Raw genomic sequence first — 14,361 nt, forward strand, 5'->3', positions numbered from 1 at the left:
GCTTGCAGTGACGCGCATACATGTTGGTGAGATACCGCTGTGCTGGGGCTGCGCACGTGGATCAAGAACCGCCATGTTTCGCTGTCGTCGTATGACACCAAGATATTTTAGCCTTCGAAAAACCGCTTTATCCTCACATAGAACTCCAAATCACTGCTGTGGCATTAGAAGAGATGCTGCTTCATCCAATGCAACAGCTGATTCGATTTATTTAGCTCCTATTCGGAGTTTTTCAAGGTATCTTCCAAGGAGTTCTGCAAGAGTTGTTCCAGACGTCATTCCATTCATAATAAAAAAACAACCTTTGAAATTTGCAAGATCTGCAAGGTTTGTAGAATGTTTAGTTGTAACGTGAGCTGTTTATATGTTAATGCATAAAATTTATGCAATCAAACTTTAGTTTTTAACATTTTTGTACAAAATATCACCTTACATATATAGCCAAGGGCCTCGGCTTTAATGGTTATTATGTAATTACACTCTTGATGCATTACCGAGTGCAAACAATTAATCCGTGAAACACTAATTACTAAATAGTACAAAATAGTGCTAATTAAGCAATAGAAAACAATGGAATTTGCATGAAATTATGCTATTTAGTATTACTAAAGTTTCACTGTTATGTTGTTTGCACTCTATGACAGATATCTATGATTATTATTATTATTATTATTATTATTATTATGAGAGGGTGGTACTAAATAGTATTTACACTAATTCTCAATATTATGCATATTATTAATTGTGCATGTACTGATATTTGTTACAGCTGGTTTAGTCCTCGTCGATTTGCAGGATCTCAGAAGAATGGTGATGGTAGCTCAAGGTACAAACAGCCAACCACATTTAAGCAAGGAATCAAATACCTTAAGATAATTGATATTTTGGCTAAGTGATCATTATACTTTCATATATTTTCAAAAATATTTCAAGGAAGATATTTTCTTATTCTCCTGGCTTGTAGAGGCTAGTAGAACTTTCACCAATTTGCTTGAGTGACCACGAAACAATTGCTCCAAGATGAAGTTTGACGTGGTAAAACTTGGAGTCATTGTCTTGTAGTCACTCAAGTAAACTCAGGAAAGGTTTATATGTGTGTTACTTGACCTTTAACCTTGGAGCCAAGGGCACTGTATACATAGTTAAAAGCATATGTTTGGTATTATATTTGAATCCAGCAGTTCATCCGAATCAAGTAGCAATGGAAATCAAGATGATAACGGTGACGGCTCCAATAAAGATGATCCAGAAGTGGTTATTGAGGATAAGGCAGGAACAAGCCCTGATCCAACGCAGGGTGTTCTTACACAGATCCTAGTTCCTGATGTGTTTCCAGAAGTACCACTCATCCCAGTTCACAGAAATCCAGTTTTTCCACGTTTCGTAAAAATGCTTGAGGTATGTTGGGATCCCTGTGGTGTGTATTCCACAGGTAGTCCATCCATTACCGTGATATATTATAGAGTAAATCATGGGTATTTATTAATTTGTTTGTAATTTTAATATGTGTTTCTGCTTGTTTAGATTAGTGATAAATCTTTAATGGATTTATTGAGGGTAAAGTGTCGTCTAACCCAACCATATGCAGGAGCTTTCTTAAAGAAAGATGATAAGTATGTGAATACTCCCTTCTTGAAATTGTCTTGAATGTGAGGCGAACGGAACATACAAAAGAAATGCCACGAATTCCATCAAGAAAAAGCGTGATTTCTTTCTTATCTTCATGTTGGCCTCACATCTACGATATTTTTAAGAAGGGTCCATGAGGCTCTCGTTTTGCAATAAAAATCTGTTAATCAAAGATATTGTTAGAATACATTAAGGTACACAAGAACTGTACTTTGATAAAATGTATTTGATTGATTCAATGGTAGTCTATCACCAACCACTTTTCAGAACTTTTGTCTCAATTAATATTTTACGATGAAAATAGTTCTAAATCTGAGTTGTCAATCTCTTCTTTCCAGCGATGAAGCTGAGGTGGTAACCAAACTGGATGATGTGTACCAGGTGGGTGCATTTGTGCAAATTACAGAAATGCATGATATGGGACATAAGATGAGGATGGTGATTCTGGGCCACAGAAGGTAAGATGCCGCTCTTTGAAATAACCATGGGAATCCAGAAGCTTAGAAGTTATTGTAACAAGGCTATTTACTGCTGAGTCGAGGTTCAGATACAGAAAAACCGTGCTGAGGTCTTGAATATATGTTTTCAAGGCATAGGGCATAGTTTTTTACTATTTGAACCAACTTTATGACAGTATAAAACTTTTTTTTTTCCATGTACTTTCCCACTTGTTTTGCAATTTGTTTTGATGTTAAGCAATCCGTCATCTCAGGATACCAGACTGCAATTAGAGATAAAAAATACAGCTTGCTCCAACAGCTAATCAAAACAGACAATTTTTAGGACACAGAACAGAACAAAAATGAATAGTAATTTATAGAACTAATATGTTATTGTGTTATTAGAATTCAAATAATGGGAATCGTTGAAGATCCTGCCCATGTTGAAAAGTCAGTCAAAGAAAAAAAAGATGCTGTTTCTACTGAAGTGAAGTCTCCAGAAGAAGTTCAAGATCCAGCACAGAACATAGTTGAACAGGACAGTGAATCAGAAAGGATAGATTTAGAAAACATGGTAAAGCAGGGAGAAAAACCAATATTGATGGTTAGAGTGGAGAATGTATTACACCAGCCATTTAAAATCACACCGGAAGTCAAGGTAAATAGTCATGGGCTGACAAAGATTTTACATCAGAAATTTTACCTTTGTCTTCATATCTTTATTTTTACCTTTTACAGATATGGTTTTTATCTCTGTCACTAGTAATAATAGTTTTAAAGTGTTTATGTGTTTTATCCATTCTTTCTTTCATTAATTCTTTCATTCATTCTTTCTTTCATAATAGTTCTTGATAATTTTTTTTCTTTTTATTTAATTTTTTTTTTTTTTTTTTGTAATAATTTGGTAATTCTTTGATTCATTAACTTTTTCAATTACTTACGTTCTTTCGTTCATTTTTTTCATTTTTTCTTTCTTGTCTTCTTTCATTCATTTTTTTATTCATTTATTCATTCATTCATTATTTCATTTATTCTTTATTTCATTTACCTCAGGCATTATCAGCGGAAATGATCAAAACCATCAAAGAAATCATTTCTTTGAACCCACTTTACAAAGAGTTCTTGGCTCAACTCATAGAAGGTGGAAAGAAAGTTGTTGACAATCCGGTTCACCTCTCAGATTTTGGTAAGGCTATGTGCAAATGGTAATCATCATGTCAATAATGCTTGACATATATAATGTATCCCATGAGTGATATATCCTTCCCTACCTCACTCCTGTTGAGTATATTTTGCCACTCAATTAATATGGTTTCATCATGGTCACAAATCTGTACAATGACGATGACAAACTTTTAATGTTATAGGTGCTGCACTAACTAGTGCTGAGTCCAACTTTCTGCAAGAAGTCTTAGAGGAGACAAACATTCCTCGTAGGCTGAGACTTACCCTTGAATTACTGAAGAAAGAGTTGGCAGTTTGCCTTCTGCAACAGCAGTTAGGGAAAGAGGTAGGTATCCCAGGCCTTGAGAAGGGGGATAGGGGGAGTATGGCAACTCTAGCTATCAGCTACCTTTGTACAGTAACAACCAATTAGCATTTGATAAAACTGTGATGTCATAGTACACAATCCGGCATTCAACATACAGGCTCTGACTATAGTAAGCCCAGAAGCTGTTTCAAGGTATCAATAAAATCTGGTTTTGCCTTGCTCGCTATTATTGCACCAGTCCAGTATTCTCAGTATCACTATTTGCTCTGTAAATAATGCCGCCCATTTATTACACATTTAGCTTCAATATCTGTGTGATAAAGCCATGAAAAAAACATATTGTAAACAGTGAAGTGATATCAGTAAACTGGAAACTGTAAATTTTGCTATTTTATTTACCCTAAATGTGTAACAAACAAATTATTACATGTTAAGAGCTTGATATCATTTTTATTCACTTGTTTTCCATATGATATCACTCACTCACTTGCAGACTCGCTCATTCGTGATGTGATATGGAACTTGTGTGAATAAAAACCATATCAAGCTCTTAACATGTGATATTCTTAATGTATTCACAGGTTGAAGAAAAGGTCAACAAGCATCAAAAGAAGTTCCTCCTTCAAGAGCAGCTGAAAATCATCAAAAGAGAACTTGGGCTGGAGAAGGATGACAAAGATGCTGTAGGGGAGAAGTTCCGCGAGAGGATTAAAGATCTTGTTGTTCCCAAACATGCCATGGAAGTGATTGAAGAAGAGCTAGGAAAGCTGTCGTTTCTTGATACTCACTCATCTGAGTTCAAGTGAGTATTATTAAATATTGTAGTCAAATAACTGACCAATATCTAAAATCATCCACAGTAAACAAAAAAAAGATAAGTCAAAGATAAGGTCTCTCCCTTGATTTTAGGGGTTTTTACTCTTTAGGGCATAGTCCTTGCACGCCCTGACTTTGATAAGCCTAGAGGTTGTTTTCAGAAAATTTTAAAAAAAAATCTTTTGTATTGCCTATATGGTGAAGGTCCATATTCATGTTGTTCATTTAACAGCGTAACAAGAAACTACCTCGATTGGTTGACAAGTGTGCCGTGGGGAATGTACAGTGAAGAAAACATGGATATAAAACGAGCAAGAGAGGTTCTGGATGAGGATCATTATGGACTTCAGGATATCAAGGACAGGATTTTGGTAAAACCATTAGACTATCCTAGCGTAGATAGTACAGTACATACCATATATCTGTGAAAAACGCTGGAAAAAATTGCACAAGTTTGCAGGTGTTAATAAGTTCATTAGACCTCAGTAGACTTTAAACTTTGCTTTAATTTAGACAATTTTGAAAGTTAATTTTTTCATGGATATATGGTATGCACTCTATCTATGTGTTATTCAATTTGTTGTCACTGGTTTGAAATAATTTGTATTAAAAACACAAGTGTTTTGGTTTAAAAATGGTCGATTGTTACTGATAGCTGGCAATCAAAGTTGTGATGGTTTATTGACTATGAAGCATTTATTAAGATGTATATTTTTTGGATGTAGGAATTTATAGCTGTTAGTCAGTTGAATGGCAGTGTTCAGGGAAAGATACTATGCTTCACTGGTCCTCCAGGTATGCCGCAAAGCTAATATTTTAAGTAATATATACAGTATGAGTGGCCGTGTTGTATCAGATATACAACCATGAGGGGTAGCTGAGTGATTGTATATCTGATACGACACGGACACAAATACTGTATATGACTTATCAAACGTCTAGGTTAGTTCCTTTGTGTTTCACTAAAATTTTCAAAATTAAAGTGAATTTGGCCAAGAAAATCCAACTTAAAGTTTATGCAAATGAACACAGTTTTGTATCAGATTTACAACACTCTTCATGGTCGTGATTTCTGTTGTGTTTTCCTCATGAATTATTAATGAGTTTGATAAACTTAATTATACCGTAGGTACAGTGATAAAAGTATAAATATTTCTTGCTGGAGGGATATGATGATATTTGTTTTCCATAATATAGTTGTGTCTGTTAAAATGTGGTTTTACACATATTATTATACCCCATATGACAGAAGCAAAATAAAAAATTCAGATGCAGCTTGGAGCCACCGAGTTTGTGTAATACTGAAGAATGGTGTACTTGGTTTGTTCTCTTGCTTTTATAGCCGTACTAATTTTATAAATTCTATATTATTGTTTTTCAGGTGTTGGTAAGACAAGTATTGCAAAGTCTATAGCACGTGCCTTGAACAGACAGGTAATCAAACTAAAACATTATAGTCATAGTATTCTTTAACACCCTATACTCCAAATCCAGATTATATTTATAATGGAATACACACAAGACTGTAATCTATTTCATTCTGTATTATTTTTCAGTATTTCCGCTTTAGTGTCGGCGGCATGACAGATGTAGCTGAAATCAAAGGGCACAGGTTAGTACATGAAACTTGTACCAATGGCTGTCACTCATTTGATTTCCTTAACTTATGTGTTGAATCATCTGAATAAATAAATAAGATATATGAACTGAAATCATGATAGGTCTATACAATACAATAAACTTTATTTAAGGAGGGTGACACAATTAACCCAGAGAGTTATCTAACTTGTGGCCTTAGGTCAGCCTAGGTGTCGTTTCTGATGAGGGAATAAAATTTGATGTGAAATGTGATTGTCTGGGTGAGTGACTGGTGGTGACTGACATTTTGACAACCTGAGTGGAATTCATCTTCAGACACCTGGGTTCAAACCATTTACTCTTGGGATAAAATTTGTATTTGGTTTGGTCATGAAAGATGGTGGGGCTTTAACCGGAATCCATACCATACTTTATTTGAGGTATGAAATATCGCCATGGTTAAGACATTAGAATGACTGTGGTATTTGATTTGCAGGCGAACATATATTGGAGCCATGCCAGGAAAAATTATTCAGTGTTTAAAGAAGACCAAGACAGAAAATCCACTAATTCTCATAGACGAGGTATGGATTATTGACATGATTATAACATATTGATGCTGTCTGACAATATAATGATCTCTGTTTTGTGCAATTGACAGGTTGACAAGATGGGGCGTGGAATACAGGGTGACCCAGCGTCAGCCTTGTTGGAGCTGCTTGACCCTGAACAGAACTCAGGATTCTTGGACCATTATCTTGATGTGCCAGTGGACTTGTCGAAGGTCTAGATTCTACAGTAGTAACTCATTGGTCTTTTCAGTACACTTTACATTGGGTGTTTTCCCATTTCAGACCATGTGTCATTCTCTAAAGTATTATTACTTTGTTTAATGGTTGTGTATGAGAGGTAACATGAATGTGGATACAACTCAAACAAAGATTTTTTTCAAGAGAATGACACATGGTGTAAAAGGAGGAAACATTACACCCAGGCCCAACTTAGAATAAATTATCGTACTAGTATTTTGGAAACTCCAGTATAGGTGGGATGTACGATGACGATATTTGTTTTGGTTGATTGTTATTTAAGCTTTCAACCAAAAATCTAATGAACAATCCAACAATGAAGGGCGACAAAAACTATTGTTAAATGTTAAAATGTTTGGCACATTAACATCACAATGGCAACATTATAAACATTATGTCCAGCTATTTCAGCAATAATCGTTTTTATAACATAATTTGCAAAAAAAAAAAAAAAAAACACTGTATAATAATTATTAAAAACTGCTACTTTGTATTTTATTTTCAGGTTCTCTTTATCTGCACAGCCAATGTTACCGACACAATACCTGGACCTTTGAAAGACAGGATGGAGATCATCCATGTATCGGGCTACGTAGAAGATGAGAAAAAATCTATTGCTAAGGTGCGCAGATATTTTTTGCACACTAGTGCTTATTGCTGGGTCATACCAACCAATCTTTAAAAAAGCTGGGGAAACTGGACCACTTTTTGTAGCACCATTTTTTTCGTTTATTTTTTTGATGAATCACTGACATATTGGAACTTTGCCAATTGTTCCACTGTGTTGGCTACAGCCCTGTTTTGTGACAAATGTTGGTGTTTTTGAGTTTAATATTGTCATTAGTTCAATATCATTTTGTTACCCTCCTTAGACGTATCTGATTCCCCAAGCCAGAAATAAGACAGGAATCAAAGTAGAACAAGTGGAACTACAAGATGATGCACTAGAGACTCTTATCAAATCCTACTGTAGAGAAAGTGGGGTTAGGAACTTACAAAAACACATTGAAAAGGTAAAAACAATATTTGGTTAGAGGGAACCAAAAGAACCCAAAAAGCCATTTATGTGTATTGGAAACTACTTGAGTGTTGGAAGCCATTTGAGTGCCAAAAGCCATTTGGGTGTTGGAACACATTTGAGTGTTGGAACCCATTTGAGTGTCCAAAGCCAGTTGGGTGTGGGAATCCATTAGAGTGTCAAAAACCATTTTGGTGTTGAAACCCTTTTGAGTGTCAAAATCCATTCAAGTGTTTGAAATCATGAGTGCTGATAGCCGATCAGTTGTTTAAAGCCATCTGGATGCTGCAAATGGATTGTGTATGATTGTAGGCTGGGGTGGTGCAGGTGACACTTCACAATAAAAAATGATATACTTTTCCAAATGTGCAAGAAATATTATGGATTGACTTTTTTCTCAGATCTTTCGTAAAGCTGCACTCAAGATAGTCCAGGACAAGGATGACTTGATTAAGATTGGTCCAGACATGCTTAAGGATTATGTTGGCAATCCAGTGTTCAACTCAGATCGTATGTACGATGAAACCCCGCCAGGGGTAGTGATGGGCCTGGCCTGGACATCTATGGGTAAGAAATTAATTTTCACACCTTCATCTTTGTGGAATTAAGTTAGAGAAATATTTTGAACTCTTCTATGAAAAAGAATAATCCAAAAAGTAGTTAAGAATTGTTTATTTTAAATTTATCGCCGCAGGTGGTTCAACTCTCTACATCGAGACGTCGCTCTCCGAGAGCCTTGGTGCTGACAAAGATGGAGCAGGTTCAATGAGTGTCACTGGACAGCTTGGCGACGTGATGAAGGAGAGCACACAGATTGCTTACACATTTGCTAAAGTATGAAAATTTGAATTTATTTACTTCACTGATTCCTACTCTTTGAAGAGAAGGTATGATTATTTCAAACTGTTTTCAGGGCTTCCTGGCCAATCTTGATGCCGATCAAGACTTCTTTAGAAAAGCAAAGATTCACCTTCATGTACCAGAGGTAAAAATTAATATATCAAAATTTAAAAATTCCAATTCCTTTGGTATCTTATGTAATTCTACATATTTTAAAATAGGGAGCAACACCCAAAGATGGACCATCTGCAGGCTGCACAATCATCTCAGCTCTCTTATCCCTGGCCATGAATAAACCAGTAAGGCAAAATATAGCCATGACAGGAGAGGTGTCTCTGACAGGGAAGGTAAATAACTAAAGGCAATTACAAGATTTTATGCCTCAAATATACTTTATAGTACAGAACAATTATCAACTTATATTTAAATATTACAACCATCACTCGCTTACAGCTATTTTCATAAACATGCAACCTCAGCGCTCTTGAGTTGCACTCTTAAAATTTGGTTTATGGCTGGGGCTAATCAAACCTAATCAGTCGGTACCTTTCATATTTTTGACTGACAGCAGCGAAATTTCAGCTTGCAACTCAAGAGCACCGAGGTGATATGTTTATGAAAATAGCTGTAAGAGGGCTCTTCTGTGAGGTTTGCTCTACACGCACAACTTACAACACTCAGCACTAAACTTATAAAGAGAGGAAAACTGGAAAACCTAGAGAACCAGGGGAAAAACCTAATGGCAAGGGATAAAACGACACATCAAACACTCAGCTTACAAGACATTGCCATTGCAGCACCCATGCCACACTTCTTTTTAATGTGCATTAAGATTTCCATTTTTTGCAACTTGCTTCCAGATATTACCAGTTGGAGGAATTAAAGAAAAAATTATTGCAGTAAGTAGAGATTTTTTTAAAATTGTTATGTTGCAAATCACGAATAGAGCATTTTTGCTATAACAACAGCAGCCATATTAGATGCGGACAGGAACAATACAATTGTTTAACATGAGAAAGAATTCAGTTCTCAGGAATAAAGATTTTATTGTTCTGCCCTTTGACATGGCTGTCAGGATGTGATTATACGAAACCTTTTTTGAAATGTCTTATTTATTGAAACTTTTTCTTTAACAGGCAAGGCGAGCTAAAGTCAACTGTATTATCCTGCCTGAGGGGAATAAAAAAGATTTTGCCGACCTGCCAGATTTCGTAAAGGAAGGATTGGAAGTTCACTTCGTCCCTCATTATAATGATGTTTATAAATTTGCTTTTGAGTCGTAACACTTACTAGGTAAAAGTTAGGATAGGTTTAAAAGTTGCTAGGAAATTATATTTATACAATGGCTTAGATTTTCAGTCACTGAAATTTGAGAAGTATAACTTTTTTACAGTGCTTTTCAATCACATAAGTATGATGGTAAAATCATTCAGTTTGCTGTATCAACAAAATAGGGATTTAGTGGACATCAATCAAAGTGTTTCCATGATGATGTCTGGAAACAGAAAGTTGCAAAGAGCATATGCCTATGGAATGTCATGAAAATGCTTTGATTTCTATCTTCCAACCCTACTGAGTGATGACACCAATAGTTGTTATTGCAGTTGAGCCGGTAATTAGACTCTTCCACAGTCTCTCGCTTGTCCGTTCCGTCTCCACGCTTAGAGACTGTAACAGTACAATGACTGAAAGGACTTATGGGTCCCGAAAACTTGTACCCAGCGTGCTTTGGGAACCAAAATACTCGTCCACAGTCTCTCTCGTTTCTGCTGCCATCTTGAAAATATTGAAACGAGAGAGACTGTGGACGAGTATTTTGGTTCCCAAAGCACGCTGGGTACAAGTCTAAGCCGGTAATGTGATATTTTTTTTGTTTTAAGAATCATACAAGTGAGGCTGTTGGGGCAATACAATGCTTGTTGTCTCATTTGCATCTCATTTGCATGCATCCATAATATCTGCTATTTTGTGTGTGTTATTGAGATCAAGTACCATAATTTGAAATAATGAATCTAGCCAACAGTTTTGCAGTCTATAGCATTTAATTAGTTTAACTGTAAGTATTGGACAACAGTGGTGCAATATGTTGCAGGCAATATCCTTGATCTTCAATATCCAATTTTGATAAAAATAGATTTATTGTTCAAGTTAACAATCTGAAACAAAATATGTTATTGTCTACTAGATAAATGAATACGAAAATATATATCGCTACACTCTAGTGTATAAAATGACAGTCTGTTTTGCTTCATTGCAAATAAATATTTATAGAAAAGCTTTAAGATAAGGTGGACTATCTTTCTCTCTGTGAGGATTCATCACATTGGTTGGTGATTGTTCAAGCTTTTAGTGTTTTCACTATGTTTTAGACACACAAAGATATCTAGAAAATTGTATAAACTTTGGCTTCTGGTACTTATATGACAAAGAAATAAAATAAAATAATTTTTAATGGACTAAATTTGTATAATTTTTTGATTTTATAAATAAAAGATACTCAGAAATACTCCCTTTCCCCTTTTTATGCCCCTTAATTTTGTACAGGATCAGAGAGCCCCTTGGATACCAGTATTCATTACCAAGGTTATACCTTTGCAACATGCAGTTTTCCATATTCTGAGAACATTCCAAGGGCTTGTTGTGAAATGGGCTTTTCACTGCCGCCAGTCAAGAACATAAAAGGTACCGACTCATATTTGACTGACGGCAGCGTGCAACTTGTAACTACGGAGTTCGCAGAATAGGGAAAACCGCAGTAAGACTACATGTCATTCCCTTGAGTAGAGAGAAAACTAGTTCAAAAATAAAGAATCTTATTTGGAAAAAGAGATGCAACATGGGACCGTGAGAAATAATACAAATGAACACAATTTGAAAGTATTTAGCGCAGTTATCGATATTCTGTGAACTTGATAGGTGTGAGCTGTACACTGAAATTTGATTTTTAGCTGACATCAATCAAAAATAGACAGTACATGTACCTTTTATGTTCTTGACTGGCAGCAGTGAAAAACCAATTTCATGATGAGCTGTTGAAATGTTGGAATTCGCAGAATATTAAAGGATACAGTAAAAACAGTAACATCTGTGATAGAGTACACGCACTAAACCCGTGCACAATAATTAGTACTAATTAGTACTATTTTATACAGAATCCTTTGTTTTCTATTGATTAGTTATCACTATTTAGTGCTAAAATTAGTATTAGTTTCACGGGTTTAGCGCGAGCATCCTACCTGTTATTTCAAATGCTTTAGTTTCTAGTATGTCCTTGCCCTAAATGTTAAGGTACTGTCATAACGGCTTGCTCTCAAAATCATACAAGTCCATGATATCCTCTGTTATGTCTTGAAGCTCTTTCTCAGTGGCTGTGTCACACATTGCCTGTAGAAAAAAATATGCACCTATAACAATTCCTAAACAAGACAGGCAACTCAGCAAATTAACTAGTGAATCTATTATGAAATTTTGCAAAAATAAAAGCAAAATATTTTTTTATGTTTTGGATCGTGGCACTGGTTGAATTCAGTCAAAGGCAAAGGTTTTTCAAAGGACTGTATACATCATGTGTCTATAGGTGACTGTGGATCGTTACAGAATTTTACGACTAATTTTCCTCCATTAAGATGCTATCAATTTCATGTTATTTGGATGTGAATGGAATGGATTGGTTGTGACTGAAATGGATTGCAAGTGACACGGCCTTAGTCAGTAACTGGGTCTTGAATCAGAAAAAAACGTTTTGAATTTTCACCTTTTGATAGGCCATGGATAATCTTAATGTATAGCAAAATCATGCCCAACTTCTAAAACTTCTTTTCCTCTTCTAAATGCCCGAATTTTGAGTGCTTTTTAATTTTGGAAAATCCGGAACCGTACATAGATGGAATGGACTGGACTTCGGTTGGCTGGATCGTACGGAATGTAGACGTTTTTTTAAGCCGAATTTGCAGCTTTTATCCTACGATTTTTATTTTATTATTAATAACTAGTGATTCTATTCTGAAATTTTGTAAAAAAAATGCAACAAGACACTCTTGGAGGATGCATTAGGTTGCCCAGTGTGCTGGTATGCTGGAGCTTATTCATATCAATTGTCATCATGCACAGAACAAGAAAAAGCTCTGACATCATACCTTCCACCAAGTCTTCTGTGCTTCATGTGAAGGGACTTGCATTCCAGTACATAGTATAGCAAAGTAAATCACAGCAATAGCTACATGTGATGGTGGATATTTAAGAATGATAGGAATATGGTAGCTGTCTCGGAGTATAGACCAGCTTAATTGGGTTACTTGGCTTAAGCGCCAAGCGTCCGGTTCAACCCAATCTTGTAAAGATTTGAGGTAATGAAGAAGGTACTGAAAAGTAAAAAGCAAAAGTAACATTGAGGAAATTATCTCCATAAAAAAAGCCAAAATTTGAGGGCAAAAGAACACTTACCTTGTGCGGCTTGTCAGTATCCACTTTAAACGCTAAGACTCTAAGCACCAATAACTCGCAGTTGACTATGCTGTCTCTTAACTCCCAGTACCTGTTGCCAACCTCGAGAAATGGTACATTCTTGTGAGTGGTCCTTAAATGAAATGATGGTAACCAAGGTATTAGTAACTATGACAACTTAGTACAATTAAAACAATATGCTACAATAATATAGTAACAGTATCTATAGTTACTGGAACTTTCATAGTTAATGTAGCTATAGAACAGTAACTATGACAACAATAACCATGGTAACAGTTATTTTGGTAACAGCAATATAATTGAAACAGTTTGTTATTCAACATACTTATAACAGACATTGATAACATCTCTTAATTTACGTGGAGATTCTTCTGCTTTAGATGCCAAAAATAGAACTGCAGTTCCAATCGACTAGAAAATCAAATATATGAAAAGTTCAGTATTTGCTAGGAATAGGCTGAGTAGCAATACATGAAGGTTTATTATTACCTCAGCATCAAAGTCCTCTTTTTTGCATAATGATACAGATTCTATCCAGAAACGATGGTACAAGACACATGCTGTTGACACTGTTACTGCCGACAGTCTGAGCTTACAGCCTGAAAACAAAGATTGATAATGAACATGAATATGATGATGATTGATGATTATGGTTAGGATGATGCATAATGTTGATGGGGATGATGATCTAGGATGGCAATGATGGTGACAATGATCTGTGATAGTAATGATTGTGATTATGATCTGTGATAGTGATGATGGTGATTATGGTGATAATGATGTGTGATGATCCTGTTGATGATGATGATGATGATGATGATGATGGAGGAGGGTGGTGATTATCATAATGATGATGATGGTGATGATGATGATGATGATGATAGGCACATCAATTAAACAACATCACTGTCCCATTTCCTTACCAGACTCCATGATAAAAGAAGTTACTTTAAAATGTTCTTTAAGATATAGATAATTCCCTCTCTTTCTTTCACTATTTGTAGCCTCTTCTTTTTTCTTGTCTTTCAGGACACTAACGTCCTCAAGTTTGGCCGAAACTTTTGCCATATCTGTCATTGTTCTTCTTGATGCACCAGCTTCATTAAATACCTATGGCCACCATGAAACCTCTAAGCTTTTATTTTCGCGGCTCGTTTGAGAAATAATCGGGGGAAATTAACTTTTATTACGATATTTGAAGTTTTGGTTATTGTTTGTGGACGCCATATTGGAATGAGCCTGCAGTGTAGGTATCAGCTGATATATGAATAGCGC

The 14,361-nt window shown here is 35.6% G+C and overlaps 2 protein-coding genes across 6 annotated transcripts; one reads left to right on the forward strand and one right to left on the reverse strand.

The window, feature by feature from the left end:
* Positions 1–67: 67 nt before the first annotated feature.
* Positions 68–10,493, forward strand: LOC116297464 (lon protease homolog, mitochondrial). 2 transcript variants are annotated; one of them, XM_031705687.2, is made up of 23 exons: positions 68–327; positions 770–826; positions 1,179–1,398; positions 1,525–1,613; positions 1,968–2,087; positions 2,475–2,727; positions 3,123–3,255; positions 3,437–3,579; positions 4,143–4,363; positions 4,610–4,748; positions 5,103–5,172; positions 5,759–5,811; positions 5,934–5,989; positions 6,452–6,539; positions 6,617–6,739; positions 7,270–7,386; positions 7,637–7,777; positions 8,184–8,349; positions 8,477–8,616; positions 8,696–8,767; positions 8,844–8,969; positions 9,483–9,521; positions 9,759–10,493. In XM_031705687.2, the coding sequence occupies exons 1-23, from the start codon at positions 74–76 to the stop codon at positions 9,903–9,905; spliced, it is 2,967 nt and encodes a 988-aa protein (XP_031561547.1). In that variant the 5' UTR covers positions 68–73; the 3' UTR covers positions 9,906–10,493. The 2 variants fall into 2 exon arrangements, with proteins under 2 accessions (XP_031561547.1, XP_031561548.1); XM_031705688.2 differs by having other exon boundaries at positions 1,182–1,398.
* A 152-nt stretch (positions 10,494–10,645) lies between these two features.
* Positions 10,646–14,304, reverse strand: LOC116297451 (cyclin-Q). Of its 4 annotated transcripts, XR_016121270.1 has the most exons (8): positions 14,010–14,304; positions 13,576–13,685; positions 13,412–13,497; positions 13,066–13,198; positions 12,759–12,983; positions 11,859–12,006; positions 11,604–11,651; positions 10,646–11,037 (listed from the first exon to the last, which is right to left on the reverse strand). XR_016121270.1 is itself a non-coding variant. In XM_031705673.2 (6 exons), the coding sequence occupies exons 1-6, from the start codon at positions 14,161–14,163 to the stop codon at positions 11,917–11,919; spliced, it is 798 nt and encodes a 265-aa protein (XP_031561533.1). In that variant the 5' UTR covers positions 14,164–14,304; the 3' UTR covers positions 11,055–11,916. The 4 variants fall into 4 exon arrangements, 1 of the variants encoding a protein (XP_031561533.1); XR_016121269.1 differs by having other exon boundaries at positions 11,604–12,006; XR_004197231.2 differs by lacking the exon at positions 10,646–11,037 and having other exon boundaries at positions 11,055–11,651.
* Positions 14,305–14,361: the final 57 nt, after the last annotated feature.

The sequence above is a fragment of the Actinia tenebrosa genome, unplaced genomic scaffold (assembly GCF_029948245.1).
Source record: "Actinia tenebrosa isolate PJP-AT-01 unplaced genomic scaffold, QUT_ActTen_1.0 PGA_scaffold0__85_contigs__length_37466705, whole genome shotgun sequence".
Taxonomy (NCBI): Eukaryota; Metazoa; Cnidaria; class Anthozoa; order Actiniaria; family Actiniidae; genus Actinia; species Actinia tenebrosa.